Below are 26,980 nucleotides of genomic sequence, written 5' to 3'. Positions count from 1 at the left end.
GCAACATGTGAGAGCATGAATTCTTTGAGTGCAGCTGTGGTTTTCTGAGGTGGAGGATTTACCCTTTAAAAAAGCAGGATGATCCACACTCAGATCCAGCAGAGGGCACCAGAGTGTGTGTTTCCACTCTTCATGTCTGAGGAGAGAGAGAAAACAGAGGGGATCCAAAGTTATTTTCCCTTTTCCTCTCAGTCTGTGAGGAGGATGGAGCTGGAAATCTAAACAGGGCAGCTGGAGCCTGCAGAGTTCCAGTGAAGCTCCGAGCCTGACCTTCTTTCCTACTGAGCCCGACACCAAACTTCCCTGATCTCTGTAGAGGAGTCACTCCTTTGACCACCCCATCAGCACACCATGAAGATCTGGGTTGTGCTCTGCCTGGCACTGCTCTGGCTGGAGCTACACAATGGTGAGTAAGTCTCCATATCTGTCTCGTAGATTTATGAGAGAAGCAGACACAACTGTTATTTTCATCACGAGAACTTGAGTGTAACCTGGAAGTAGTGGGAGGATTAGATAATCTAAGGTTGTATAAGGGGCAGCAGTCTTTGTGATGGCTGAAGAATGGGAGGTGCATTCACAAAGAAGCAAATCTTATTCTCAAATGTCAAAGACAAACACTTCATTTGTCAGGAAGACAAAATGCCACCAATCTGCCATATTTGAATTTTATACAATGCATGTGAATTGTAAAAGTTTGCTGAAGGGTTGCATGTAGTTCTGTGAGTTTCTGCAAAGGTTTTCTGCACACCAACTCAAACCAGCTGGATCTGAGGCATGCAACAGGCGTTTCTAATTAACTGGCCTTCACTGTTGACCTTTTTCTTAGAGTCCTCATTAACGCTGCACTGAGGAAGAAAACAACAAACCCTGAACGTCTCCACTGAACAATAATCTTTTTATCCTCTCTTCTTTTCTATGTTCTGTGCCCACTGAGAAAAAGAGACAGAAAGAAAGAGGCTGGGTTCTGGACATTTTGTGCCAGTAACAAGGATTTCACACTTCCTGTTCAACTGTTGTCACAGCTGGGGAAACACAAAGAGCAGCTCACTGTTCACCACCGGGCTGACCCTGTGCTGTTTCAGTCAGGAATGAGACCTGCTGATGCAGAACAGTAACAGAAGATGTTCTGACTCAACTTTGTTATCCTTATTATTTCTTTGCCCCCCTCCCCACTTCTCTTTTTTCTCTGTGTATCCAGGTGACTGCCAACAAGTCAAGCGAAGGAAAGATGTAGGAGAGAACCGCATCAGACCAGGGGGGAAACGGGTGAAGGTGCGACAACCCAAACCTAAGGATGTAGGGGGGAAAGGCCAGTCCCTGCTGACCCAGGTCTTAGACAAGGGCCGCTTCCTTCGCCTGGGCCAGACCACTGATCTGACTCCTGGGAAGAACATAGAGCTGCGCTGCAAAGGCAACAACATCGGATGGTCGTACCCAACCTACCTGGACACCTTCAACGACTCACGCCTCAGGTGCTGCAAGAGGACCTCAACTGTTTGTCATGCTGTAAAGCTGATGCGGATATGAAGGTCTTATATTTTGTTTCCTGCCTCCAGCATCAAGCAGAGCGACAAGTACAGTCAGCTGATCTTGACGTCACCCTCTGCCGCTGACACGGGGCCCTACAGCTGCTGGGTGGTAGTGTGTGATGGGACAGAGTGTGAGAAGGACCATGATCGAGCCTACGTCTCATACATCTATTTCACAGGTGATCAAAAACAATAATGTACACATCACGCTTTCTTATTTTATCAGTAAGGGATATATTTTTAAAGCTGCACTACTTCATTTTTTTTTTTTATAAGCAATGGGTCAGATGTGTAATGCAAAAGGTGTCACTCATGGTGACAAACCCACTGTGGAGCCTTTCAGCATCTTAAAGCTCATTGTGTTTACATGCACGGCCACGACTTCCAGCAACAAGAGGCATCTGTTTCTAGACAACACAACTAAACCCTCCGATAAACCCTCTGTACACAACCTGCCCAGCATCAAGCTGCAGACGGACACAGTTAGCGACTAGCTGGTGAACACAGGGACACATTTAGTAGCTAAGGAGCCAGATGTTTCTCTCTGGAGCTGGTGGAGACCAAAACAGAGCTAAAAGCAGAGTGAATATTAGACTTACATGAATCAGATGGACACAGACATAACTCCAAACGAATGTCTGCTGGATGTGTAAATTGACAACTGTATGCTATCACTTTAGCTATATCAACTTTATATGGTGATAATATGTAAATGTTGTGTTTTACAACAAACATACAAACAAACAAAGAATTATTAAATTAGGTGTAATGAGTGCTCATCAGTCTGAGTCAGTCTGGGTTAGAATAAAAACATGGTTGACCAGTCCTGCAGTAGAGCTTCTGTATCTATTTCTGTTTTAAGGCCCTGATGTGTCTCACTGAGAAGCTGTGCTATGTTTTACGATGAATTATTAATGATTTAATGTCTTGTAAAAAATACACAGCCTCTGTTGATTTTGGCAGATTTTTGTTTCACTTTTCCTCTTTTTAATATCACTCAATGCAAACTCTGTGCATCAAAAATAACTACTGTTTTAGAAATATAAGCATTTCAAGAGCAACATCAGTTCAAAATAGCGTCCAGTAAAAGACAACACTTAACAGTGAAGATTTCATCTCTGGTAGGTAGAAATAGGCCTGAGTATTTATTATAATTATTTTTCCTTTTTTTCCATTTCATTTCATAATATGCAAGCACAAACTATCAGCAGTTCCTATCTTAGAAATATCAGTGTATCAACCCTCAAAAAGTGAGTCAGTCCTGAGTTTCAGTTCAGAGTTTCAAACTCTGATCAGCCTGGTGATTAGGTGACCTGTTTTCATCTAGGTGTATTGTGCCTTGAAATCCAGTAACTGTGTTGATATCTTTTTCTCCAACCAGACAAAGATAACCTCTTCGTCCCCTCTGCCATCCACTTTGAGATTGTGTACCTGCGCCCAGACAGTCCCGCTGTGGTGCCCTGCCGTGTGACCGACCCACAGGCCAAGGTGTCCCTGCACAGAGAAGTACCCGCAGAGGAGATCACAGCCAACGACACCCTGGTGACCTATGACCCCACCAAGGGCTTTGTCTTGCAGAGCCCCAGTCCAGAGCACCAGGGAGTCTTCTACTGCAAGGCTGTGACCAAGGGCACCCCTCAGGTCTCCACTATGTACCAGCTGCTCTATGTGGAGGGTAGGGACACAACACCCACACAACACATCAATGTGGTCGTAAATACAGTAACGCATTGTAATGCTGCTCCGACAATTTTCCAGTGCTTTTAAATGTCAAACTTTACCATTGAGCTTTGTAAGTCACCTTGATGACTCAAAGTGCCAAGAGCCACTGCGAGAGGCATTTTCACAAAGTCATGAATCAAGTTCTGCTTACTTTGCTTCGTCAGCTTCCAGGAAAAGCTTTTATTTCAGAGTTGTCAAAAGCCTCCTCACTCCTCGCTGCTGAGCCCGGTGTGTGTGGACACTTGCCAGCTGAAATGGAAACATACAGTCTGGATTTTACAGAAGGGGGGGGGGGGGAAATTTTTGTGTGGTTTAAGGTTTTTACCATATTAAGCTGCTGCATGGCATGTGTTGAAACTGGCAGATAGAGAGAGAGAGAGAGAGAGAGAGAGAGAGAGAGAGAGAGAGAGAGAGAGAGGAGGTTTTCTGTAACTGTCTAAATACCACAAATCATTCATCTATAAATCATAGGTTTGTTGTCTTCACCAGCTGATATCAGAATAGTGACTCCTAGCAGAGTGAGTGTGGATAGACAGACTACTCTACATAAAGGAGACATAATAAATAATAGATTCACTCTGTTTCCCTTCCTGGTGTTGACAGTTCCCAGTGGTCCACCGTTTGTGAGCCTAGAGGCGTCTCCAGACTCCGCGAGAGGAGGCGACAACGTTAATGTCACCTGCACCGTGCTGGGGGAGCCAGAAGTGGACGTGAGCTTCACTTGGTCTTATCCTGGTCAGGTGAGAGGAATAACAGGCTTCATTTTGAATAAAGATACCAATACCATCAACCAACTGTGAGCCGATGATTTGAGAGATATTACTTGTCAGCTCTGGTCAATGCTGCTAATGCAGGGGAAAAAGCAGAAATCTCGGATCAGTGACTGAAAATATATTTAGTCATTCAACTATCCTGCACACCTACAGCTACACCTACACACCTACATCTGCTGCATTTGAAGAAAAAAAAAATCAATACAATAACAGTAGCCATGTTTGTTTTGTTGTGTAGGACCATCGTCCTGTTCACATCTTAACCTCCTGGCGGCTGGTGAACAGGGGTATGGCCCACACCACAAGGGTCTCCCAAAGTGTCATGACTGTAGAGGACATGGAGACCATTGACTTTGGGAACTACATCTGTAAAGCCAAAAACCAGCACGGTGAGACGATCGTGACAATCGACATCATCTCCAAATAGTCTCAGCAGCAGGCCCTGTGTTATGTTATGGATGATGTTGGAGTGTTTTGACATTTTTTTAAAGATATAACTGTAACAACCAGTGAGAGCACATGAAATCAACATGTATATACTTACAAACGGATGTATTTTTAGATTGAACATGGTAATAACAATAAAGATTTGCTATGTACTTCATTGAAGAGTGCATTTTGACATTTAAAACCATCAAGCTGTAGCTAAATTTCCCATTTCAAAGGAGTAGGGCAACACAAGAACAAGTCATTTTCACTGAAAGTAAGGTTCATCAAATCTAAATGGACCACCCCATGACACTCCCCCTGGCTCAAAGCCGTGAAAAGAGGATTAATCTTACAGCAGGGCAATGAGCCGAAACATGAATCGCAGCTATCTGAAGTCCAAAGAAGAGTGAGGAGTCATGACCTGCAGGGCTTTTCCTCCACAGTCACCAGACCTCCAATCTACTGAACATCTATGGGATGATCTGATAAAAGCCCAAACTGTGGCATGGTTTTTGTGATACTCTGCAGGACTCTGGCTTTAACACAGATTCTCATTGTCTGCAAAAAGGTTGTGGAATCAATGCTAAACAGCAAGCAGTAAGCAAGGCAAGTGCTGTACTCACCAAATATTAATATAATATAGACACTCATTTCAATGTCGTACCTGGAGATTAAAGTTTTTGGTGGTGGAGTCATTATGAAAGAAGCAACACCAAGCCACACTGACACCTGGCACTCTGTTGAGCTGGACACCTGATCAAACATCACTGTCTAATCACAGCTTTGTTCTATGCTACATTTAAATTAAATAATGATGCTGGAGAAGAGCTGCAGCCATCAGAGACTTGCTCTGGCTTTGCAGCATGTCATGAGGAGGAGAATCTGTTTTAAAGCTGAGCAGTGTGTCGGTCTTACGTCCTAATGCACTCCGTATGTGGAATGTGATCTGAAGGCCCAGAACTTATTTTGGTCCAATGCAACAATTGCTGCAGTTTCCAGTTTAGTTGCTGGTTGTTATGATTTTGAAATATACTTACGCTTAAGGACATGAATGTTTGTGCTTTAGTAAAAACAATAGTCACAAAGCTTGACTGATGGTGAATATTAACTTCACTGATTCTATGGAGGTAAAACCTACTGAGTCCAAGTTTTTCAGTCCCAGGAAAAACTGAATTATAAACTGTAATATATCTCTTTAAGGAAACTGTAAGCAGAGTTTCATCTGAATAAATTCACAAAATATGTGGATAACAGTAACAAATTTTGACACCGATAGACTATTTTGCAGCTTTCCAACTTCAGGTTTAATACAAGACTTTATTAATTGCATATTTCAAACAGGGTCAACACACCAATAATTTCAATTCCACACAAAATACTCTTTTCGAGACATTTCCAAGATGCAGTGTTTCTGACGTGTACAAGCAAGGCTTCTTCTGGTCAAGACCCTGAATTTAAAGCTGCATTAGGGTTCAGTGAGGGGTGATCGACACAACTCAAACACATGCACAAAGACTCGGATTGGTCCCTTAGTCAAAAAAAAAAAAACGTGAAAATCTAAACATGTTTGAGGCCAGAGATGATACTTAAACTGTCAATATGGACGTAAAAAATCCTGACCTTTGAAAATATAACATACGGAAATATGAACATGCCAGTGAGAGCAGCCTGCATATGAGTATGAACATTTAAATTTTTAGACAGAGACATGTACAGCACTGGTGTCCTGACTAGCAGTGGGATGTTAGGATTATTACAGCAGTTAGCTGTGAGAAATGGTGCAGGAATCCAACAGAAGCAACATATTTAAAATAAAAATATGCCCTGAGGAGGGATGCTGCCATCTGTATTCATAGCTATTCTGAATTCAGACTTTCCATGGCTGTGGTCTCCAGAGACACAAAGAAGCCCTCTCTCACCCTGCAGGGCTGTATCTGCGCATGTGTATACACATGCATGCATGTGTGTATTTTTTACTGCATGTACTGTATGTGTGCGTGTGCTGAACTTCAGGAAAGACAAGCCTTTGCCAACAACTACAAGTAACAAAAATAGTGTTTCATTACATACAAGTCCTGAGATTTCCTTTTCCCTCATCCATAGTTTCAGATGTGAAAAGCAAAGAACAAGGTGGCCTTGCTTATTAAGTGCTTCTGTGCAACGTTTTTTTTCTTACAGTCTGTAGTGTCCCTGTCCAGAAAGTGTCAGAGTTCATCCAAACCTGAAGGAGCCAAGGTCAGGCTGTTGTGTTGCTAAGCGAACAGGAAACAAAAATGGCTCCATATTCTAGAGGGATAACTCAAACATCAGGGTCTGCTTCCCGGAAGCAGGGGCCCATCGTTATCTGGGCGAGACAGGAGGGCTGGAGAAGACGCCAGAGTTGCGAGGTGATTGGAAGCTGAAGGAGTGGGAGGGGGAGGTGGAGCTGGGGGACACTTTGCGGGGGCTACTCAGGTCTCCATTATGGAGCTTCCACAGCAGCTCCTCGTTCTCCATGGACAAACGCTTGTTCACCTTGGACTCCTTCTGCAGAGACTCCTGCAGCATGGCCTGCTCTGTGGACAGCTGTCTGTGGTGCATCAACACAACAGACTAGTTAGAAATGATCCGGAGCATAAATGTTCACACGAGAGCGATTCAACCACTCAGCTCAAGTTCTCACCTACAGTGTATCATTAATTATTTGATTTATTTGGTGTCAGACTTTCTTTAAGAAATGAAACTAATAAAATGAGGATTACACAGGTTGTTTCAGAAACCCTAAAAAGGATATGGCTGGTGATATTCAGTTTTATTTGATGTGCTTGTTTTGAAGTTGTTGGCTTGTGTGAAGCACTTGGTGACATGGGTTTAGAAAAGTGCTCTATAAATGATAATGATAATGCAGTCATTCAAAGGTTCACTGGGGCATAAAGAGCCTGAACAGAGACAGGTGGTTTCCATCACTTCATGAGCTCATTTTGTGAACTCTTACCTCGACAGTGCAGCATGTCTTTCCATGCGGGCTTTGAGGTCCTCATTCTCCTGCTGGACCTTCTTAAGGTTCTCATCCAACTTCACATTTTTCTCTGTCTGGGAAAAAAAAAACAGAATGATTGACAGATCCAAGTGTTTTTTTCTATGTCAGTAGCATTGCTTGTCTTGACGCCCAGCAAACATTTTCATCTGCCTCAGTTCTTACCAGTTTGTCTATCTCCATCAGCTTCTTCTCCTGCTGGTGGAGCTGCTTGTTTTTGATATCCAGCACCACTTTGAGGCTATCCAGCTCCTGCTCCAGATACAGGGTGTGGGAGTCCTTCTGCAGGGACAAATAAATAGTGCCAAGACGTTCAGGGACTATCAAGACTGCAAAAAGTGCTTACATTAATACAGCAAGCCTCCAGAACCACACAACAGAGGGCGCTAGTCATCACTTACAAAATATTCACTGCTCAGGGTTCACAGGGACAGTCACACTGTGGATGTTTAGGTGTCTTACACAATAATTCATATTACAAACATGCAGACGATGTGTTCTGCATGAAGGTAGTGTTTAACTCCTAGTGCTCTACACATGGTCAATATGTAACACTGATCTGTTGCTAATGCTGTTCTTCTTATTTATCTATTAATAACAGATGTGCAGTGGCAGGGTAACGTGAGGCAGTTATCTTAATGACTCCACTGTGCCAGGCCAGAATGCTGAGTACATGTGGCAGCCACTTAACACTGATGAGGAGCGTCAGCCCCCTGTACAACAGCACTCTGGGAAAATTAAAATATACATTCTGGACAGTGAGGGGGAGGCGGGGTGGGGGGGTGGGGTGATGCAGCAGAGTTTAACCTGCCACATTTCACACTGAAGAATGGTTAATGGTTGACTGAACAGAAAACTATGGGTTACTTAAGAATTAAGTCTTTCACGAAAACATGTATTGTGTGCGCCTCTGTTGATGACCCATCCTTCTGGTAATCATTGGCTTCATGGATTTCCCACCTTTTATGCTCGGGGGTGAACAACACTGGAGTCATGAGATGTTTCTAAAGTGGAGCTCTGCTATAATAAGCGCACAGATAAGAGTACCTGACTCTTTTCGGCCAGCTCCCTCCTCTTGTTCTCCTCTGCTGTTAGCTTCTCTATAAGGGCACTGTTCTCCACAGTCAGCTCTTGGATCTGTCCCTGTGGACGCACGCAGCACAACAAAGTCACTGAGTAAAGTTTTACACATTAGCTTATCAAATCATGAGTTAATCTCGCGCCATTACATGAAAAGGGAAAAAGTGATCCTTACAGACAGAGCAGCCTCTGCATCTTTCAAAGTTTTGTCCACAGACTGCAGCTCCTGATTGTGAACTTTCCTGAGCTCTGAAAGGTTTACAGGTATTGTCACTTTAGAAAGGTCAAGATTAATCACAATTTAATGTTATGATGCAATAAAACATTTTTATACTGTACATGCATTAGTTAACAGAGGCAGAAAATTAAAAGTTAAAAACACACTTAAAGCTTTCTCAGCTCGAGTCGGTTTCAAATGAACTCATAAAAAGCAGCTTCAGAGAATGGATGTAGTTTGAATAGTTTGTGTCAGTGCTGTCCACTCACCTTCCAGTGACATTTCATACTGCTGTTTAACGCACTGCAGCTGTTCTGTGTGGCTGCTCTGCAGTTCCAGCTTAATGGCTTCATGATTGGCTTTAAGCTCTCCCATCTTTAAAAATAACACAATATACTTAATTTTGAAACAAAGCATTATTGATCATGAGGCATTATCAGGCACTGCCTTATATTTAGATGTTTTACTGTCAGTTTCCTGCAGCACATACAAAATCATTCTGAAAGGTAGTGTTGTGACAAACCTGCTGTTGCATGAGAGTCTTGCACTTGTCAGCCTCCTCCTGGTAGGTGAGGTGGACCTTGTCCCACTCAGCCTGGTAGAAGGCCTGTAACCTCTGCTCCAGCTCAGCCACATCGTTCTGATGCTGCTCCTGCAGTTTCTGCAGTGCATCCTCCAGAGCAACACGCAACTCCTCCTTCTCCTTCTCCAAACGCTCAGAGGAATGGATGGAGCAAACTGGAAATAAAAAGATAGCATTTTATCTTGGTGAAATTGTGATAGGACTTTGCATGATGTTCAGTGAGTATCTGCAGCTGTGTAGACTGTAATATTCATTAAAAAAAGGTCAGAGGAAAGAATGTATTAGTAACCGATTGTGTAAGAAATCTGATATGTCCACTGAGGACCCTCTGTTTAGCAAAGTCGTCCTTGATGTAAATGTGCGACACTGATGCTCTCCTAAAAGGAATGGAAAAACTGACTTTCAAGGGGAGGTGCCTCTTGCACTTAACCACAACTACACTGCAGTTATTTATAGACAGATGAGGATGTAGTAACAAGTCTCAATTCTTTCACACTATCTTGAAATCGGTGGCATAGGTAACAGATTTCTTAAATCAGGCTCATTTCTCCTTTCCACAGTTGGTGCCATTTTCAAGCTTGTGCAACTGGTGGCTTTTGTTTTTGTTCTGTAAACTGATCTCACTATATCCCAGCTGTTTCCATCACAAAGTGTTTATGCCTGCTCTGGAGTTGGTGACAGTGACCAACTCCATAACCTGTCTGCAGTTTAAGTGGCTGTGCACAAACACTGTTGATACCCAGCAGCTGGAATTGGACCTCAGCTCACTAGAAAAGTCACAGTGATGGTGTACAGTAAGAAAGACTGCTGTGTGCAACAACAAACTCTTCTGTCATGTTTAGCAGGTGACTTTCCTTGAGAGGTTTGGTCTTAAATGCATGGTATGACAATAAACCACGACTATCTATTTTTAACCTGAAACAATGTAAAACTTTAGTAGTGGAGCAAGTGGGTGTAAAATAATACTGAATTCAGATGTTTCTCTGCTATCCTACAAAATGGGTGGTACAATGACGTTATAACAATATAACGTTTCATGGTTACCAAAAAGTAGGCATCTTTTGCACATATGACGATTCTCTGCACAAGGGCCACATGCTGCATTTGAAATGTGTTTATCTATAATATTGAACAATTTTGTCGCACACAGATAGTCTCAAATTGTGTTATTTATTTGTCTACTTATTTGTATCCCTGTTACTGTCTGCATATAAATGGAGTGCCAGAGTCTCTTCTTCTACACATCTAAATACTGAGCTACAGTAGGAAGAAATAACAGTGCACTGCAGGAGCATGAAGATTCACCTTAGCCAGAGTGGAATAACAGCCGCAGCTCCAGGAACAGAGGCCAAGCTAACATAGGGACTATCTATCATGCTTTGGCATGTGCAGCTCAACAAACGGAGCCCGGCATTCCGCAACCATGTGTAACAGAGATCTGCTCATATGAGCCTTTCTAGTCCAAATCCACCCTACAAAAACACCTCATGGCTCATGCAGTATGGAAAACCAGGACCCAGTTAATCTAATGTTAGCTGTATTTTTGCCAAGAGTTATCAGGATGACGGGATTTGGAAACGTAACATATAATGCGGATGCTGAAGCAGGCAGATCCCTTTTAGTTGTAATTTTACATGTGAGGAATGATAACAAACTGGGTGTGGTTGAACCATACTTTTGGCTGTGATCCAAGCCTTGAATTTATTGCTGTACGAGGAGTGAGATCACTGGGGAAGCAGGCAGGGACACAGTCCGAGGACAAAATAAACTAAACGTGGATTTTTAAGAATGCCTCTTGACTGCCAAACATATTTTACTACACATAATACAAAAGGTTGATCTGAGGATAGCGTAGATCTCACAGCCTGAAGTGAAGAATGTGTTATAGTGCAGCTCAGCATATAAGAGCAGTCATGTGGAAGTCTTGAGACTGTAAAGGAGGGGAGGAGTCACAACACTACTGCAGCCTTAAGTAACGGAGATGAAAGCTGCTGCGTGAGTGCATGTTTGAGCGTGCATGTGCCTGTATGTTCGAGGCTATTCTGTGTGACAGCACTTAGGCTTGGCATAAAACATGGGTCGTTATCTGTAAGCCTTCACAAGGCCTCAGGTGGTGTGGCATTCCACTAGTGAGAGCCCCTCCTGTGTGGGGTCAGAGGCCACCCTACCACTCCCTGGGGAACAGACTGACACCATTTAACTGAGCAACAATTAAACACACAAGCCATGTCAAATAGATATCTGATTTTCAGTGGAGGACAAAGCAATTAACAAGTGGAGGGAGCCACAGGGAATATCTATATGGTGGATAAAAGCAAACAAGAGTATGTCCTCACCTGCAAACAAAAAGAATAATATTTAATTCATGAATTGATTTCGACACCAGTTCCATCAAGTTAACCCATAATAACACCAACCACTCTCAGGCAGAGCACTGGCTCTAACCATTTTATTAGTATTAAATAAAGATCACATGTTTTATCAAACTTTTTATTGAACGGCATGACTGCCAGTCCAGTGGAATTTCTGCAATGTAATCGCTGATTAAATTCACCAGTGTGGAATAAACACCTAACATCTGCTATAAACGTCAACAATAAAGCACCAATGACTCAGATCAATGATTGCATCAGATCGTAGCAACCAAAAAAGTACACCAAGTAAACAACTATATACCAGTGACAAAAAAGTCCAGGAGCCAAGATATAAAAAATATATTGTCATAATTGTCTATAGAGACATAATCCTCAATGTGTCCCAACTTTGCTGTGTAAACTGAGCAATCCAAAGGACAAAAAACACATTAGAAAGACGTAGTGTAAGCAAACACTGTACCAGGAGTGTGTACTTTGGTGATAACCACTGTAAACACAGCCAGTGTGAGACCAAGGTGACCTAACTTACCCAGATCTCCTCGAAGGTTGACCAGCTCCTGGGACAGCTCCCTGCACTGTCTTGTGGCTTCATCACGCTGCGGAGAAAATGTAAACAGTCATATACATGCTCAGGACAGTGTCAATATTACTAATTTCTAGGGATATTTGTTTTAACACAGCATATCTTAAATCGTCAGTCAATATTACAGCATTATGAATTTGAAAAGTAATTCACTATTAGAAGGAAGGTTCTTTCAGGGCAACACCCTGACAAATAACCATCACATGAATCCAGTTTTCCTACTAAGATACTGTGTTTGACTGCCAGACGCAAATACACTGAAGGCACAGCAGCAGCTAACAAAAAAAAACCATCATCAGGGATAAGGGGTGGGGGATTAAAGGAAAATTTGACACTCAACTCATGTTTTTAGTCTCAACTCCTTTACTGATTCAGTTTTGCAGTAAAGAGGAGACTGCGCTATAGCTGCAGTGGCTCCTGCTAGGCTTCAAACTGATGCATAGCTTATCCAAAAACTGTTTACCTCTGGGTCAATTACCTTCCTCTTACTATGCTGATTCACATAAACAACCTCATACACTGCAAAGTGCATCACACAGCCTGCATAATTCAATTATAAACATAAGACAAAATAGCCAAGTAAGAAAAGCCAAACATCACTTCATTGATCAGTTTACAAAAGCAAATATCTTCCACCCTGTCCTACTGTACCCCAGACCTGCATCTATACCTCACTGCAGAACAGAACAGTGTAGAAGCCAGTTACCCTCTCTGCAGCGCAGGGAGAACTAAGGCACGCTCTGCTGCCAGAACAGCCCATGATCCAGCCTCAGGCTGAGGCTTGGGTGCCGGAGTCTCCCCCTCCAGCTATGGAGACCCAGTACTCCAGGACAAATAGTGGTCCAGGTGGACGCACCACCTCCACACACACCTCCTCCCAGACTGCTCTCACAACATCTGAGGCAGGACTGAAAAAGCCGCTTCACTGGCTGTGGTGAGTGACTGCAGAGTGCATTACCGTATTCCACCTAAAAAAACTAAAGGGGCAGGCTACAGTGTGTATGAGCACAGCCTCCTCACCAGCAAGCTGAGGTCACTTTAAGGCAGCACTGAAGAGTGGAGCAAACAGATAAATTACACAGAGCTGTCAGACATCAGGCTGATGGAGCAGGACTTGTGTGTGCATTGACCTTCCCAGGGGATTCATAGAGGTTTCATTGCCACCATCCCCCACCGCTCATCCATACCTTCATTAAATCATGCCCTCACCCCTCTGCACCATTACCACACAATCTGCTGCATGGTACAATCTCTCCATTACAAGATGATTCTTTTTTTTTTTTTAAGTATATTTTTTGGGGCTTTTATGCCTGAGCATGATAGCACAGTAGAGAGAGACAGGAAACGGGGAGGCAGAGAGAGGGGGAATGACATGCAGTAAAGGGCCGTCCGATGCGGGATTCGAACCGGGGCCGACTGTAGCCTCTACATGTGGGGCGCCTGCTCAACCCACTACGCCACTCGACGCCCCCAAGATCATTCTTTTATGCTGTGACAGATCAAATTTCCAGCTTCTGTGTGAGTAAGACTATTGACAGTCAATGCATAAAACTGAAAATGATGTCACTTGTTGACTAATATCCAACTGCCTTGGTAATGTTTCAAGCTTGCACCTCTCGCATCTCTCACACACGCTCCTGGCGACAGCCAAAATCATTTTTAATGGTGCAGTTTAACCCTCTTCTGTTCTTGATGACAGACTCCAGCAAACATGCTGAGTCTTTGTCAATTAAAAAATGCGTATGTACACTAGAAACCTTTGCTCACATAGATGAAAATAATTGCCACCACGCGGCCCTACACAAAAAAAATGCCATGCTTAAACTGTCCCTCATTAGTCAACTTTGTACTTGAAATTACAGACCTCTATGTTTGGATGTGCATGCTTGTGCCATGTTAATTTGATATCCAGTTCCTCAACTTCTAAAGCATCTGCAACATGTAATGTCCCCGGTGTATATCATGATACCATGTCAAGTGTAGAATAACACGTGATGGTAGACTAACATCAATGACTAATTGCTTCAGATCAGGTTCCAGTTTCCTGGAGATATTGTGAATATTAGAAAGCCAGTAGAGCAAAGCTTGACAGTAAATCATTTTTCAGGTTAGTTGGTATGTGCTTGCATTCCACTTAGTGCAACTTGTTTCACAGCACTGTCTGTATGAGAGAAGGTGGCAAACCAGATCCAGTGCTTACACACTCCATCCAAACAGATGGTAAAAAAAAGTGTGCAGTCCTTGCTTAGTGTTTGGCTGCTCTTCATAACCATATCAAGTCAACAGCTGGGACATTCTCACACTATGATGGTAATGTCCAGTTTACTATTCTTAGTCTGAGTGGCCACCAGACACCATTGTGCTCTACAAGCCCAGACTCGCCCATTAATGTACCTGATACACAAAGTTGGTGATTTTGTTTACTGAAATAATCTTTGAGATTGAATGCAATTTATGTTAAGTGTGTGGGCGGCTGTGGCTCAGGTTTTAGAGTGGGTTGTCCACTGATTGCAGGGTTGGCAGTTTGATCCCCAGCTCCTCCTGTCCAAGTTCTGAAGTTGCCTTGCCTTGGGCAAGACACTGAACCTCAAGTTTCCTAACTTGTAAGTCACTATGGATAAAAGTGTCTGCCAAATGAGTAAATGTGTCTCAGGCATTAATGTCCATTGGAATCCTTGTTTCCAGTGGAGGGGGTGGAAAAAGAAAAACATACTGTAGTTTAAGTTGAGTTTGTGAGGCTAGGACAGCTCCTTTTCCATCAAAGAGGAACAAACTTACTGTGTTTCTAATATCTGTTGATGTAATCAGTTTCACAACTCTGCCACCCAAACAAAGGATATGAGTCAAACATCAATGACTGGAGATCACACACTGTGCCTTCTGTACTAGCTGTAACATTACATGGACCAGCAGCATATACATTTAAACACATTTTCCATCAGCTTTGCTTTGTATGACTGCATATATCCATATGCCAATTCCCTCCACACTACTCTCAAATGACAAGTTCCCACTGTCTTTCTGATGCCTGGAATGTGAAACTGAGCTACAACAGGTAAAAATGGTCCTGGGTTGGCTTTTAAACATCTGTGGAACAAATGTCAACATAAGTTAGACACTTGAGTGCATTATCACAATCAGTGGGGTAGTGCAACTGGTAGAACAAATTAAGGAACAACAGAATTCCCTGAAGCTCATTGAAGCTAAAACTGATGTGAACTCTGTCACAACTGGAGCTACCCAGAACACACAAAACTGCCACAAGAGATCTGCCTGGTGTCGAACTCAGAGCAAACTGGGAGTAAAGGGAGTAGTTGCAATCTAGGCCACAGGAAACAAAATGCATGAGTGACTTTTTGTACCAAAGCTGAGTGAAGCAATGGTTTAATTTTCTAAAATAGTTCTAGCTGCAGAGAGATCAAGTGCACTACAGCAACAGCCTGTTAAAGAACTCTTGAACACACTGATGGAGTCCCCTGCCACTTCCTTCCTCTGGGCAGCAACAAGCCTCACCAGGACTACATACAGTAAGGCAAATAATGCTGCTGTAGCTTTTCCTCTGCACCTCCCTGGTGGCCCATAAGTCTAATATGTCTCCAGTAACAAGGGGGCCAACTGAAAAAAGATGCATGTGTTTATGCAGGTTATTTTTACAACCTAATATATGTGTGTAGCAACATTGTCAAAAAAGGTCCAGGGGAGTCATTGTAAATAAATGATGGTAAGTCCCCAATAGCTTTTTGAGGAGAATCTTGGCAAGACTGGATTTGATGTCTTCCCCTGTGCAACTAAATGAATCACCTCCACCACCACAATGATATTAAACCCATTTACAAACACAAAGTAACACAGACAAAAAGGCAGTAACTCAATAACTTGTAACAGGGTTGAAGTTGGTTGAATGAAGATTGGAGGACAAGATCAAATCTCACATACCTAATAAATCCCCTCTGGGCATCAGGCTACCATCACTGCTTTTAATGAACAGCATTGAATCACAAGATTAAGTATTTGTTATATACATCTAAAACAGTGTTCTGTGGTTTGTCACTTAGACCTATCTATGAATTCTAAACAAGACACCATCTTTTAATTTGAGTTTTTCCTCAAAGAAACTGACGAAGACAAAGTAACTTGATGGAGATCTCTCAACACTGGAACACTAAGTACTGCAAATATGAAATCTGGATGATTTTTTAAAATATATTTGGATAGTACATACCAGTTGTTTCACTCAATCATCTTCTTTCATTGCGTACTGACAACAGATAAAGTGTGAAAATATTTGACAAGGACATTTCTAAAGTTAACCGGAGGGACTGAAATAGCTTGTGACATTTTATACACTCAAATAAGATAGTATCTGATTTTTTTCTCTAGGTTTACAGGAAACTGTAGATATAAATCTTCACTAATTACATTAATTTAATTCAGTTTTATAATTCATTTATAATAAACTGTAGGGCTCCTGATGCACAGATACTTAATTGAGTCCAAGCACTCTATCATAATTTTGCTTTGACAACACTAAATGAGGGAGTACGATAGCTGGGGTCAGGTTGAGGGTAGTTCATAGGATAAGCCTGTTTGTAATGCACTATGGGAAAAATAATCCCTCGGGGCATCCAGTTCCTGGAAGCCAATCACATGCTACCACTATTAAAACCAGATCCAAGTCAAACACAAATCTTAAACATCCATTTTCAAAAGACTGTCAGGGACATGCTCGCATGCCTGAATAACCTGTCTATGAAAAGTATATTTAAGTGCAACTGAAAGACTTGTGTTAAGACATTAGGAGATCATGACACCACTTTTCAGATGCAGCTGAGTAACAATTAAAAGGCTGAATTTCTCTTTGATCCAGGATTAGTTCAGTGGACGACAACAGGGCTGTTGTGTTAGACAACTTTCAAGTATGTCTGTGTGTGCAGGCCCTCATACCCTTACAATCATTCTCCATGCTGTTGCTGTAAATAGAAATGCCATTTGGTTTCCCTTGCATCAACACACAGGATTTGATATTGCAACACTTGTTGTTATAATCCAAGGCAATCACTTAAGTTAATAGTTTTTGTGTAAATTTAGAGACCAAGAAGTAATGCCTTAACAAACTGAGAAAAAAAGGAGTATCCTTCAATGTATGACTGTTTTTAATATGCATATTAAAGCAAACACTAAATACTTTGTTGCACTGTTTTGTCACAGTTTTCTATAAAAGCTCTGCAAAATTGAATGAATATATGCGATTCACATCTGCTTTTCGAATGTTATTATGGAAATGTTTCCACACATTGTGTAAATTCTCTTTATTTATTAGATACTTTGTTGGGAAAAAATAATTTCAAGGGTCCATGATGTTCAATATAAAATTTAAAGGATGTAAAAAATAAAAATGAACTTCCCTGCGGAAGTAAAATTTTCTTACCTCAGTCAAAGTCTGCTGCAAGACAACAGTGAATGCTTCAAATCTGCAGTTACTGGCTGCGAGAAGGTCTCTGAGCTGCTGGATGGCCTGGTCCTTCCTCTCACCCTTTGCCACACTCGCTGGTACCACATCTGGATGTCCATGACTCTGGTTTGGTTGGGATGGCTGCGGCTGTGGGTGTTGCTGGCGGGAGCTGGCCTTGGGTTTGTTCTTGTCCACTGTAAAAGAACATGTGTTGAGTGTCGTGACAACGTTGATCACCATCATACCCCCCTCCATAACCACTGCAGCTGGTCCAACAGCAGTACAACCCACCCCATACGCTTCTGTCAGCGTCAGAGATGCATCAAGCTCCAGTATCAATTCCCGGGATATTTCTGCAGTCCAGAACTGTTCTGTCCAATCAACCAGTCTGATGAATCCCAGTGCTGCTGCTCCTCTGACAGCCAAGACATAAAAATGGATCCTCTGAATGCAATTAGCTTTCCATATCCTAATATATTCTAGTGCTCTGCAGGTTACCAAGGACAGCTTATTTTAGCAAGGCCATGCTACTGTAGTTTTGATTTACATCAGCTTTATAAATATATCACCCCTATATTATAGCTACCATCAATCCGACTAATGAAGAACACTTGTGTTTATTCTGTCGCTGACACTACTGCATCATCAGACCAGAGGAACACCAAACTAACATCCCACTGCCAAAGACAATTGTAGTGGAGAAGGGTGAAAAAAATGACTGCAAGGAGATTGTGTAGTGATCGTTATGTCACACAGCGGTGAGGATAGCCTGAGACATATCAGAAATACCAGCTGTAAAGAGTTGAATATACTATACTGCTAGCAGCCTGTGGAGATACTCACTTAGCTGTCTGCTGTCTTACATGACAGCTGTTAGACCAAATTAAGATTAATAAGCAAAAAGAACAAATTGATATAACTGCAAGTGAACTCATAATAGTCAAATTATAAATCTACTTTAAAGCTAGTCGAGTGACCATGAGTGTGCTCCTGTAATACTACGTACTGTCCATGAAGTGTTATGATCATGTCCTTTATGAGCTGCAAAACCTGGAACATATTCAAGTTAAATTTAGATGCACCAAGCAGGGAATCATCTGAGAACATCATAACATCCCAGAATAACACCAGTATGCAACTATGGGATCCAGACATCATTAAAGCAAAAATAATGCTGCATCTACCCGGGTGCCTTTCAAAATAAGACCCCACAGATATTCAGTGTAGGAAGTGGGATTGTTTTTCCTGCTTATTGTAGACAGCTGATCCTGGAGCTGCTGAGGTAACAGCTCTGCACACTGGCCTTATCAAGGCAGCACAATACAGCAAAGGATATCAACACTCCTAGCTGGTGAAGCTGACAAAGTGAACACTGTTGAAAAGGACTAAAAGGGAACAGACTCAAAAACAAACTGTGGAGTCAAGGCAGTAAAACTAGCGCTTGCTAAGAGACAACAGGATAATAAAAAGCCAGACCCATCTCATCTGAATAATTATATGCTGCTTTTATGCCACAGACTAACTTGAGTTTACACAGCTCTATATCCGGATGTGCAGTTCACCTCAAAGCCGGTTTCCCCTGGTGGCCTCTGTGTTTCACAGCCAAAGTAAACTGTTCAGCATAAAAGACAGGCACAGCCTTTAATGCAAACAAAATATTAATACTGTACTGCAGTGGATGGATGGTACAACTGATAAAACAAGGAACACATTTTATTGTACTATTGAACAAAAAGTTCAGAATTTTAATAAATCTGGTGAATAATTTCAATCATTGTGTATATAGCCTCAAGCTTGGACTGTAGCACTAAGTTGTGCTTTTATATTTTCAGACTGACATGTAGGACTCAGATGGCTCAAGAACAAAAACACAGATCTCCATCTCAATGATCTCACTGCAACCTCAGATTAGAAATTTACTTTTAGAATTGTGGCTACAAAGGCTAATATACATAGATTTTTTTTTTTGCACTTCAATTAAGCATTTCCAGTGTTGCACCATGTACATACTCAGAAAATGTCAAAATAGATCATTTTTATCTGACACAGAGCCAAACAAAAATTTGAGCTTTGCTGCTCAGCTTCCAATCTTTTTTTATGATGCTGTATTCAAGAGGGTATCTTAAGTCAAGGGTTTCTTTAAATTAGGATGCCCTCTGCTGGTGGTGCACAGAGGACCCTCTCAGGTTGCACACAGCTAATATGTACCACAAACATGCCTGCATACAGATCAAAGCCAAGCTCCACAACAGACGAGCTACTGCATAGCGGCAGATGGTTCACATATATTGTGGAAATATCACATTTGTCTATGTGATGGTGCAACTATCATATTAGTAAAAATAAGCGGTTGGTAGTAAGAAGCTTGTGAAATACTTGCCTTTCTGCAATGTGACAGACTTAATTTATTTTATTTTCATGATAGTTTTGCCTTTTGCTTGCACTCCTAGGATATTAAAACAGCGTGATCACAGCCATGTTAGCTGTTGCCACTTTTAATCCATATAGAAAGGAATGGGTTGTGTTTGTATCCAAGACCAGTAGTGGACATTATGCAACAAATTTCTGCTGAATTTTAAAAATCTGTGCTCTCACCTATTTAAATTATTCAAAATGGTCTAAAGAGGTTGCTGAGTTCTACACCTGTGAGAAAACCTATGAGCCTATGAGAAAACCTTCAGACATTCAAATAGTGAGTAAAATGAAAAAGCAATTCAGTCTGATTTTCAGGCCATATAAGGGGATCCTGTATTTGCTTCAAAGTTTCTGAGGCTGTTGTGTGTAACTCTAATCTACTCACAAAATAGAAAATATTCACACATAAGTAAATATATGGTTTGGCTTTATCGTCTCATATTTTAGCAGAAATTTTAAATGTAATGTGGCTTTTGTTTTCCGTAAACACACAGACCTGCACTGTACAAATGAATTCATATAAGCACATAGGCTGTCTCTCAATTTGACTGCTATTCCATGGCAACAGAAGACCTGCAGCTATTTCCATCAATGTATCTGAACAGAGTGGATGACATACGTTTCCCTTTTTACTTCATTCTTCTTACCATGCCTAAAGAATCATTTTGTTCCGATTCAACTTCACTTAACATCAAATACCGAGTGATTCATCGACTCCACAGTATAGTGCTCTGCTGCTGTAAGGAGATGTCACTGCATAGCACAAAGCATGATGTGTGATGAGACCCCTTACAATCATGCACTTGTTACAGTGCTTGGTTCACACAATACCAGACAAATACTCTTGTATTTACTGGACATTGTCTCATATTAATGAACAATTAACTGATGCATGGGACACTGTAGAAATAATTTGTGAACATACAATACAATCACGACAACAATGACATTTTACTAGGAATCTTTGTTTTGATACATTTTTGAGAGTGTATCATAATGCTCTTGTTTGTTTGAACACGTAACAGATAAGAGATTAAGCCCTTTAAGACTGTAAAGCTAAATTATCTTATTTGGTTGCAACCTTTAAAAATTGCTTTAAATGATGTGGGAACCCACAGGAGGCTACTGTGTTCCCATAACATTATTCAGCAATCACGACAAGGTTCCCATGGTTCAACCTAGAGACTAAGAACCAAAATAACCTTGGTCCATCTCAGGGTGAAACAGGAGTACTGGGTGTTCCAGTGAGCATGACAGCAACCAAGTGCATTTTGACACAGTTGTATAAAAAGGTGGTCACAAAAATAATACTAGCCATCCTGAAATACATGACTTTAATGCAATAAATTCTAATGTCTGTTTAGATAAAGTTGTTTCTGAATTCAAGATTTGTTTCCTAAAATACTTCTGTCTGGGGTCACACATTTTGGTGACCAAGGTAGGTAAATGAAAGATGAACCTCCTGTTTTGCCAACCAGTAAATAGACATACTAAAAATAGATTTCAGAAACAGCTAACTGCACAGGTCTACTTGAGAGGTAAACACTGACAGGTTTGGCTTAAATATAGTGCAGAGACCCAAAAACCACAACAATGTAAGTAGAAATCTTTAACATGGAAATAACCGACAGACCTGCTTGGAAAACCACAGTGTTCTTCCTGCATCCTGACAGCAGCTGAATGTTTCGGAGTAAACCCTTAGCTGTCAGACGCACGTGGATGTTTGACAGGGAGAGCTTCGGAGACCATAACATCTCTCAAAAACCAAGCAAGACAGTCACAGTTTTCTGCTAATAATCACTTTAAAAAACAGTGCCCAAATACAGGAGCTTGATGCTGGCTATGAACCACACGCCATGGTGTGCCTCAGTGCATCATGCCTTAGATGACAGCATCACTGACAAGCACAGGCAGAAAATAAATAAATCAATAAAAAGCAGTAAGAGTTACACCACTGTGAAAGCCTTGAAAAAAGTGAAGGCATGGCAGGTATCCCAATTCAAAATCTAATTCTCAGCTGTGAACGCTGGAATCCACAGAGAGGGTTAAAGGCTGGCCACTGGTTTGTGGCACAGCCTGATAGATCTGATAGGGGCAGAAAAAAAAGTAAAAATCCCTTAATCCTCTTCGTAAAGCAAGGTTTCAAGCTATTCACCAAACACATGAATCTCTCACAGCAGAGCAAAGCAGCATCCCCAAGCTTGATGATGGCGGTGCTGTAGCAGAGCCAAGATGCTAGGATAAGAGCAGAGGGGGATGGGGTAGGAGAGACAGCGATAGGAGGAGCAAACAGAATAGCTTCAGCCAATGACAATTTAATCTAGCCCCCCCACTCTTCCTCCCATTTACTCTCTTTCTCTGTGTCACCAGCAGTGGGATGGCAAGAGACAACAGTCTGCCCATGGCAAGGTTTTTTCTGATGCGCTGTGTGCAAAACAGCTTGGCTGGCATAGTTCTCTGTGAAAATGTGTCCTCAGCTACAACTGTGAACCATATTTTAGACTCAAAACAATGTGCTGACTAATTAAGTGTTATATAATGAAACATTTTTTTCATCTAGTTTCTGCAAAACAGACTGAAATGACACTGTAAAACAGCCCAAAAATATGCATCAAGCATTGTGTGTGAACAACAGAGAGCAACTAAGGCCAAGAAAATGAGAGCATGCATTAAGCCTTTAGTGTGATAAGGCTTATAGAAAACACAAACCACATCCGATTTACCTTAGAACCTCAAGTTCCTTACAACACTGAGCAGCATGAAATAAATAGTTCATTCGTAGCTTCTGCTAAAAATAGATTAACTCTACGGATACAAGCCACAAGGGTGTAATTTCCATTGGGTATCTCCCTCACTTTTCTCTTGATGAGAGAAGACAGGAGATGATAAAAATGCTGATGTACTTATTTGAGTCACTTTCAAATCGTAAATGTACTTGGTGGCGCAGCAAATGTGTTGTGGATTTTTTTGTCTCACACGATACACAGATGTTGCCCTACCATATTGCTGAAGGTTGTTGGGACTCTATGCAGCCTGAGATGACAACTGACATCACTCAGGACTAAAAATTTACTTACACTTTCTCAGCATGTTTTTGTGTGTAAAAAAAATGAAATCTATATATTTTTTTTTATTTACAGTTAATATTCTTTTAAGATGTTAGAGTTGTACATCAAAGACAGAAGTACACTGTTTTTTAGAATAACATTACCTATCAAAATTTATAATGTCCATTTAGAAAACTAAACATGATTTTAAGTGGGGTTAGTGCACTAAAATATTGAGGTTCAGTTAGTATCTCTATTCATCTTTATTGTTCTTATACTATACCATTATTATAGACAACTCAATAACCAATATCTTTTTGCCATTGCATTCCCCTCACTTCTGAAGCCAAGCCTTTTGCCTTCACAAGCCCTGTAAACATTTATTTAAACAGGTAATACATGTAACAAATCAAATGGATACAATTTTACGAGAAGCCCAAGCTCTGTTGAAAACACAAAGAGAAAAGAAAACTCTTACCAGGTCCACTTGAAGTTAGACGAACAAGTCTTGCAGAACCAGTCCTTTTCAGAGGACTGACTGTAGAATTTGAAGCTCCTTTGCTGGTGGAAGCAACATTCTTGCATGCAGTGGTCAAAGCTGTAAAAAGCAGAAGATCCAGGTGAGAAAAGTGGCGAGACTTAATCTGACCCATAATGTAGCAGGAAAACTGGCAACTGACCAAAACCGTTGAACCGCAGACGGCTTTTAAATCAGAACTAATTCATGAAGGTTTGATCAAACATACTGTGAAAATGGCCAGCAAAGATAGAGGTAATCTGATTCAATCAAGATCAAATGAGCCTAATCAAATGAGGTTACCACACTATTAGGGAAGTAACAATAGTTTTTGTAGCTGAGTGTTTTGGGAGGTTTTAATCACTTTCAACCTAAGTGAGATTTAACAGGGCCATTTCCTTATCATTGTGTGAGGATTTGATAAAAGATAAAAGATGCAAAAATCAATGTGGTCTCACTCATAGTTGCTCTATGAATGAGAATTAAAAAAGGGAGATTTAAATCTGATCAAAATCTAAGATCAATGCCTTCAAACAAATAATATAAAAATGAGAGACACTACCTTGTACAGGAAATGATAAAGGAAATAAGTCTGAAATTCTAAAAAAGTGTGCATGCGTGTGTGGAGAGGTGTGATCTCACTTTGTCCAGTGTTTCTTCCAGGTGTTGAGATGAGCCTTGCTTTCAGCACAACAGCTTTGAATGGGGTTTGTTTTTGTGCAGTTCCTCCAGAAACTGTTGGAGCACATAAAGACGAGCTGGTTAAACACTGCAAATCGCACTGAACCCTCTCCCTCTCTGCTTTAAATACAGTACTGCTGTTGTTGCCACTGACCTCATGTCAGTCAACAGTAGTGATTACTTAGAACAACTTCTGGAGTAACAAGGTAAATTAAATTCTTCAAATATTCTAATAATTATTTGAATAATGTGATTAAATATAGAGGCTACATTAAGGAAAAAGAATATGAATCAGATCAACAAAAGGTGCTGTCAATCTGACCACAATGACAAAAATTACCATAGCAAGATGCAGCAAATATAGAATCAAATTTATAAACAATATGACTGCTTGAATATCTAGCATGTAGAACAAATGTTCTTTAAATAAACATGCCACCATGGAAACCCCAGTTATGATTCAACTTCCAATCTCACTTACTTCTCCAAAGCTTTCTATCTTTTCCATTAAATGCAGCTAACAAAGGGATGATACAAAAGCGATAGGATCCAATGAGCAGGCATGTCATGAGGGTAAGATCACAGTTGGATGCTGCACTGCCCTGTGCCAGTAAAGAGGAGTTGTTGAAAACAGTAGATGGAAATTCAGTCCAAGTGCAGCTTCGAAGTCCTGTGTAACCAGCCATTGGTTTTCAATTTAAAAAAGAAAATAGGCAAACTGCTCCTTTTATCCACCTCAGACGACATCAGTTGTAATGTCTGCTTTCTCTCCTCCAGGCAATACTGTGTGTGAACTAGAGTGGAATAGAACCCGTTGCCTTGACAACCACACAAGGGGGGGCCCCCAGTTTGGAAAAGAGGTCCTCTCAGCCAATCACAGATCTGCATGTTGTTGAGGATGCTGGGTGGAAAAGAGCTCACTGTCTAACAGCACTCTTTTTTATACATCAGTCAGAAAATAAAATGCCACCAAAAAGTTCTCATTAGAACCATTCAAAGCTCAGCAGGACCACAGAATGTTTTGTTGACACCAGGCCTTATTCAGCTTATCAATTCACATTTTGTTTTGATAGATTTGAATTAGATTTATTGAGAGTTTAAAATAAAGAAATCTGAAAAATGTCACTATGATTTAATATGCCGATCTCCTGTATCTTGGCAGATGTGTAGGTATTAAATCAGAGTAAGATTTGACTCAGGGAAGATTTACATCCAACCCAAGCCCTGAAGTGGGTCACCATGTAAAACAGCAGCCCCTCCCCTCCATGACCAGATGTGTTTTAAGGACACATCTGAAAACTGCAGCCTGATTGTGCATCAAACTGATTTCTTTATGTAACAGCCTGCAGGGACTGAACATCCCATTTCTAAAAACAATGTAAATTCTTGTTGGGCTCACCTTGTGTACTCCAACTGCCTTCACCCAGCTCACTGTGAACATTGGCCTCAGTGAGGCTCCTGGATGGCCCTGAGGTCTTGTGTGGTAGTCTAGAAGCAGAAGTAGGGGGAGGGCCCTTAAGAGATGGGCGAGTTGGAGTCTGAGGAGGTCGGGATCCATTTAACTGGGGCTTAATACTTGCTGCTGAGGCAGTTCCAAGGGATGGGTCTCCTGATGCCTGTGCTCTCTGACTGCCTAGGATGCAATGGAGCACAAATAAGTATCAGAGGTCAGCAACATGAACCTCTTATAGCAAACTTGTACACAAACTGAGCTTAGTGGTGTATTGTTCACACAGTTCAAAACTACTTCAAGCCTAATAAACCATCCTAGCATCTTGGCTAATGAGTGTTTTGCATTGGACAAGATCCAAACTAGTAAAAAGTACATTTTAAAGCAAGTAAAAGTATATATAAAGTAAAAGCATATTCTATTATACAACAAGCATAGAGAACATTGTAAATATTAAATGAAAACTATCCCTGGAAGCTTACTTTCTTTCTTCCATTTTCAATCATACAAAACTTACCTATCTTACTCACAACATCAAACATGTCAAATTTGATCAACCAAACAAAAATGCTGCAGTTTAAACAAAAATATGTATCCCTGTCGAATGTCTCTGTAGCCAGAGCATGAGAAGGTTCCTGCTTTTTTACTGTGCTCAGGGTGCTTGTTTCAAACAGTGTGTTCTGTCTTCAAAACTATTGGTGAGCTCAAAACCTCCCTTTCCTTCCCTTGCTTTTTCCACTCGTACAGATGGCTTCCCATCAGAGGAAGAGTCCCCCTCCTTCCCCAGGACTCCTCTTACTATGAAGAGCAGTGGGCAGAGGGAGTTGACCGTTTATCCCCAAGACCTGGACAAGAGACCGGAGGTGACATCTGTATCCAACACTGTTCCTGTGGAACATTGCTGAACAAAGCTGAGCTCATCAGGAGGACAACAGTAGGTCTATTACAGGAACTGCTCAATGTCACCCTCTAATGGGGAGACAGCTTTACTACAACTTGAGTTATTCTAGTTCACAACAGCATTTCTAGGTGGAACCAAGCTATGCAAATGTTATTTATCATTTGTATTATTTGCATTTTCATTATTCCTGAAATGCTGGCCACAAGCAAG

At 41.3% G+C, this 26,980-nt stretch overlaps 2 protein-coding genes across 4 annotated transcripts; one reads left to right on the top strand and one right to left on the bottom strand.

The window, feature by feature from the left end:
• The first annotated feature begins 192 nt into the window (after positions 1–192).
• On the top strand, positions 193–4,605 carry pdgfrl (platelet derived growth factor receptor like). Its single transcript, XM_022751941.1, has 6 exons — positions 193–406; positions 1,199–1,472; positions 1,557–1,708; positions 2,911–3,204; positions 3,855–3,991; positions 4,263–4,605. The coding sequence occupies exons 1-6, from the start codon at positions 352–354 to the stop codon at positions 4,449–4,451; spliced, it is 1,101 nt and encodes a 366-aa protein (XP_022607662.1). The 5' UTR covers positions 193–351; the 3' UTR covers positions 4,452–4,605.
• A 1,663-nt stretch (positions 4,606–6,268) lies between these two features.
• Positions 6,269–26,484, bottom strand: mtus1 (microtubule associated scaffold protein 1). Of its 3 annotated transcripts, XM_022752034.1 has the most exons (13): positions 26,387–26,484; positions 25,819–26,052; positions 24,381–24,473; positions 23,700–23,819; positions 17,736–17,953; positions 12,254–12,320; positions 9,290–9,504; positions 9,036–9,141; positions 8,725–8,798; positions 8,517–8,612; positions 7,635–7,751; positions 7,428–7,525; positions 6,269–7,022 (listed from the first exon to the last, which is right to left on the bottom strand). In XM_022752034.1, exons 1-13 carry the CDS (start codon positions 26,409–26,411, stop codon positions 6,794–6,796), a joined length of 1,692 nt encoding a protein of 563 aa, XP_022607755.1. In that variant the 5' UTR covers positions 26,412–26,484; the 3' UTR covers positions 6,269–6,793. The 3 variants fall into 3 exon arrangements, with proteins under 3 accessions (XP_022607755.1, XP_022607757.1, XP_022607758.1); XM_022752036.1 differs by lacking the exons at positions 23,700–23,819; positions 24,381–24,473; positions 25,819–26,052; positions 26,387–26,484 and adding an exon at positions 21,808–21,956; XM_022752037.1 differs by lacking the exons at positions 17,736–17,953; positions 23,700–23,819; positions 24,381–24,473; positions 25,819–26,052; positions 26,387–26,484 and adding an exon at positions 13,014–13,196.
• Between the last annotated feature and the right edge of the window lie 496 nt (positions 26,485–26,980).

Source organism: Seriola dumerili, unplaced genomic scaffold (genome assembly GCF_002260705.1).
Source record: "Seriola dumerili isolate Sdu_G_001 unplaced genomic scaffold, Sdu_1.0 BDQW01000161.1, whole genome shotgun sequence".
NCBI classification, from domain to species: Eukaryota; Metazoa; Chordata; class Actinopteri; order Carangiformes; family Carangidae; genus Seriola; species Seriola dumerili.
The sequence above is the reverse complement of the archived record's forward strand: the minus strand, read 5'-3'. Positions and strand labels throughout refer to the sequence as shown.

What these genes read in the sequence shown, in the direction of transcription:
- mtus1 (XM_022752034.1), bottom strand. Translation starts at nt 26,411, where the DNA reads ATGTTTGATGTTGTGAGTAAGATAG. An exon ending in TCTAACTTCAAGTGGACCTG is followed by an intron (nt 17,954 to 23,699) that starts GTAAGAGTTTTC and finishes GTTCTTTTACAG; the next exon opens with TGGACAAGAACAAACCCAAG. An exon ending in ATGCAGAGGCTGCTCTGTCT is followed by an intron (nt 8,613 to 8,724) that starts GTAAGGATCACT and finishes GTGCGTCCACAG; the next exon opens with GGACAGATCCAAGAGCTGAC.
- pdgfrl (XM_022751941.1), top strand. Translation starts at nt 352, where the DNA reads ATGAAGATCTGGGTTGTGCTCTGCCTGGCACTGCTCTGGCTGGAGCTA. An exon ending in CTCATACATCTATTTCACAG is followed by an intron (nt 1,709 to 2,910) that starts GTGATCAAAAAC and finishes TTCTCCAACCAG; the next exon opens with ACAAAGATAACCTCTTCGTC. An exon ending in CCAGCTGCTCTATGTGGAGG is followed by an intron (nt 3,205 to 3,854) that starts GTAGGGACACAA and finishes TGGTGTTGACAG; the next exon opens with TTCCCAGTGGTCCACCGTTT.